The following is a 3777-nucleotide window of genomic DNA, read 5'->3' as shown; positions in this document are numbered from 1 at the left end:
GCCCAACACACCACCAATAACTGAAGACATGGACAAGGCTTCCACTCTGGGTAGTCCCATCAGAACTATTTATCTCACATAGCAGTCACTTTGGGGTCAGATCCTGAATGTGCCACCTCCCTCAGGCAAGGCTTGTGAGAAGACAGTTAGAGGGCAGGGTGTTCAGGCCACTCTCTGTGCTTATCAGTGGGTATCCTGGATCCAGAGTACCAAATCCAGGTCCTGCCTAGGCTGGGTGCTTGGAATCCCACCTACTTTGAGCACCCAGAGCAGAGGCTGGTTCCAGATGCCTCTCAGATAGTGTGAGGAATCCCTGACAAGACATGCAAGCCTAGATGGTGGCCCCAGCAGCACACAGCACTAGTGTCTCATCCGGGATCTCCCCCTAACCTCCTATCCAGCCTAGGGGAGACACAGGACCGCTGGCCCAGCTACACCCTAACAACCAGACTTCAGTTCACAGGCCAGGGGTGGAGCCAAGGTGACTTTGCATCTAGGGGAGGGACATGGACCCTTTACAGCCAGGAACAAAGTCCTTCTCTGACTTGAGTCCAGGCAGGCTAAGCGGTAGCTGGTACCTTAGTTTTCTGCCGGGTAATCTACCAATAGCCCCAGCCATGCAGGGAGACCAGGTGCTGCTATTGCTGTTGTTGGGCCTCAAGATACATCTGTCCTTTGGTGTTATCCCCGGTAAGAAGGCTCTTTTCTGACTCCTATAGAAGGACTAACCTGACATTCCCTCTTGGACTAACCTGGGTCTACTTCCTCTTGGCCAGTGGAGGAGGAGAAACCAGCCTTCTGGAACCAAAAGGCAGCCGAGGCCCTGAATGTTGCCAAGAAGCTGCAGCCCATTCAGACATCAGCCAAGAACCTCATCATCTTCCTGGGGGATGGTGAGTGTGCAAGGCCTGGACACCCTGGGGCCCTTGCACTCCAGGTACCACCCAAGGCCACTGGTGGGTTCAGGCAGGCCTGAGGTTCAGTCCTAACCAGGTTTTGTTCCTTCAGGAATGGGGGTGCCCACAGTGACAGCCACCAGGATCCTAAAGGGACAACTGGAAGGTCATCTAGGACCTGAGACACCCCTAGCCATGGACAGCTTCCCATACATGGCTCTGTCCAAGGTGAGCACTGGGACACTTATCTGGGATGAGGGAGAAGAGGTTGGAAATGGCTGGAGGAGGGAGAATCCAGAAGAACTAGAGCCCAAGTTTGCAACCAGGACAGTGTGGACATGTCCCAGGAAGCAAGGACTAATGTCTACCAGTAGCACACAGCTGAGAATGTCTCTGTCCCCAGACATACAACGTGGATAGACAGGTCCCAGACAGTGCAGGCACAGCCACCGCCTATCTCTGCGGGGTCAAGGCCAACTACAAGACCATTGGCTTGAGTGCAGCAGCTCGAGTTGACCAGTGCAACACCACGTTTGGCAATGAGGTCATCTCAGTGATGAATCGTGCCAAGAAAGCAGGTATATTGGTGATGGGCTTGGGAGCTAGGGCAGGCCTGGATCACTGGGTGATGTTCTATCATCTGCAGGAAAGTCTGTGGGAGTGGTGACCACTACCAGGGTGCAGCATGCCTCTCCAGCTGGCACCTACGCGCACACGGTGAACCGTAATTGGTACTCGGATGCAGAAATGCCTGCCTCGGCGCTGCAGCAGGGCTGCAAGGACATTGCCACACAACTCATTTCCAACATGGACATTGATGTGAGCTCCAAGAACCAGGGGAAGGGCTGGACTGAGGGGTGAACCTTGGACTGGCCATAGTCCCAGGCATAAACAGCCTGAACTCCAGGTCCTCTAGAGTATGTGTAAGAGGGCGTGGAAAGCCCAGGGGAGGCATGTCCCACAGGAGCTGCCTATCTGTCAGGAGTGGGTAGGGGCCCACATAGCCCTAAGTCTACCCACGCCGATTCTCTGACCAAAGGTGATTCTCGGCGGAGGCCGCAAGTTCATGTTTCCCAAAGGGACGAAGGACCCTGAGTACCCAGATGATGCTGCCCAATCTGGAACCAGGCTGGATGGACAGGACTTAGTACAGAAGTGGCTGGCAAAGAACCAGGTGATGTGGGCTCTAGGGCAGGGGCTGCATCAGGGCCCAGGGAAGAACTGTGCCTCTCTGGTCAATATTCTAAGTCTGGCTGTGTCCCTGCAGGGAGCCCGGTATGTTTGGAACCTCAAAGAGCTCCTTCAGGCCTCCCAGGACTCCACAGTGACTCACCTCATGGGTAATGCTCTTGCACCTCTCAGTGGGCCCCCATTGGAGTCTGCATGTGTGCCATGAGCCCTCCTCCCCACTTTCCAGCTTAGTGGTCACCATGGATTCCTATGCCTTTTAGGCCTCTTTGAGCCAGCAGAAATGAAATATGACGTCAACCGAAACTACTCACTTGATCCATCCCTCAAGGAAATGACAGAGGTGGCCATTCGCATGCTGAGCAGGAACCCACAAGGCTTCTACCTCTTTGTGGAAGGTGTGTGGTTGTGCCTGGTGAGAAAGAGGTGGGGCCTGGGGTCCAGAGCAAAGGCAAGCATCTTCTGTATCACTGGCTTCCTACAGGAGGTCGTATTGACCAAGGCCACCATGAGGGCACAGCTTACCTGGCATTGACTGAGGCTGTCATGTTCGATTCTGCCATTGAAAGTGCCAGCCAGCTCACCAGCGAGAAGGACACACTGATACTCATCACCGCTGACCACTCCCATGTCTTTGCTTTTGGTGGCTACACACTTCGGGGGACCTCCATCTTTGGTAGGCCAAAAACAGTGGCAGGTGGTGTTGCCCAAGTTTATGGGGACAGATATTGCTGGGCCTCGGTTTCCTCAACTGTCAAAATGGTACAAACAGCACCTGCCTTGTAGGGATGGGTGAAAATTTTACCATTGAGCAGGCAAATGAGCTTACCTGCACTCCAAAAGCAGGAGTCAGTATGAGAACAAGGTGTCTCCCTTCCTCTGAGCAGGTCTGGCACCACTCAACGCTCAAGATGGCAAACCCTACACCTCCATTCTCTATGGCAATGGCCCGGGCTATGCGCTTGGTTCAGGCAACCGTCCCAATGTCACCAGTGAGGAGAGTGGTAAGTACCACACACTTGCCTAACTGAGACTGCAGGCAGAGGAGACTAGAAGCTCCCCCTGAACACATTGTCTCCCTAGCTGGCACCTCATACCGGCAGCAGGCAGCTGTACCCCTGTCATCAGAGACCCACGGAGGAGAGGACGTGGCGATATTCGCACGTGGCCCTCAGGCACACCTGGTGCATGGAGTGCAGGAGCAGAATTACATCGCCCATGTCATGGCCTTTGCAGGCTGCCTGGAACCCTACACTGACTGTGGCCTGGCACCCCCTGCAGGCCAGAGCAGCCCCATCACCCCTGGCCAGATCAATACTGAAGTCACAAACAGTGCAGCTCACCAGGGCACTATCCAGCTGTCCCTGCAGCTGCTGGTCAGCACACTGCTGCTAGTAGGGACAGCCATGGAGGCATACTGATGGTCAGGTCCCCTATTGGGCTCCTCCCAAGGGTGCACCACTGGTTCCTTTCACCATCACCCCCCACACTCATGGTTTCCATAGCCCTGTCATTCTCATGGTCCCCTTGTTCCACCCAAGACTCTCACTGCAGGTGTTTGAGCCCCAACTTGGTAGGTAGCTCTCTTATTCAGATATTGAGACAGCCATTTAGCCCACAGCTCTAGGGGCCACCTCTACAAAAACAAACTGGCTTTATAACTTGCCCCAGGGCTTTTGCTTTTCAACTGACT

General features: G+C 54.4%; 1 protein-coding gene across 1 annotated transcript; it reads left to right on the top strand.

Annotated features, from left to right (window-relative positions):
• The first annotated feature begins 617 nt into the window (after positions 1-617).
• LOC100751774 (intestinal-type alkaline phosphatase 1) lies at positions 618-3505 on the top strand. Its single transcript, XM_027396077.2, has 11 exons — positions 618-690; positions 777-893; positions 1009-1124; positions 1300-1474; positions 1543-1715; positions 1936-2070; positions 2164-2236; positions 2348-2482; positions 2569-2760; positions 2972-3088; positions 3168-3505. Exons 1-11 carry the CDS (start codon positions 618-620, stop codon positions 3503-3505), a joined length of 1644 nt encoding a protein of 547 aa, XP_027251878.1.
• Positions 3506-3777: the final 272 nt, after the last annotated feature.

The sequence above is a fragment of the Cricetulus griseus genome, chromosome 2 (assembly GCF_003668045.3).
Source record: "Cricetulus griseus strain 17A/GY chromosome 2, alternate assembly CriGri-PICRH-1.0, whole genome shotgun sequence".
Taxonomy (NCBI): domain Eukaryota; kingdom Metazoa; phylum Chordata; class Mammalia; order Rodentia; family Cricetidae; genus Cricetulus; species Cricetulus griseus.
The sequence above is the reverse complement of the archived record's forward strand: the minus strand, read 5'-3'. Positions and strand labels throughout refer to the sequence as shown.

Excerpts from the sequence above, each read along its gene's own strand:
- LOC100751774 (XM_027396077.2), top strand. The coding sequence starts at position 618 with ATGCAGGGAGACCAGGTGCTGCTATTGCTGTTGTTGGGCCTCAAGATA. Across the intron at positions 1,125-1,299 it reads CATACATGGCTCTGTCCAAG|ACATACAACGTGGATAGACA; the intron begins GTGAGCACTGGG and ends CTCTGTCCCCAG. Across the intron at positions 2,071-2,163 it reads AGTGGCTGGCAAAGAACCAG|GGAGCCCGGTATGTTTGGAA; the intron begins GTGATGTGGGCT and ends GTGTCCCTGCAG.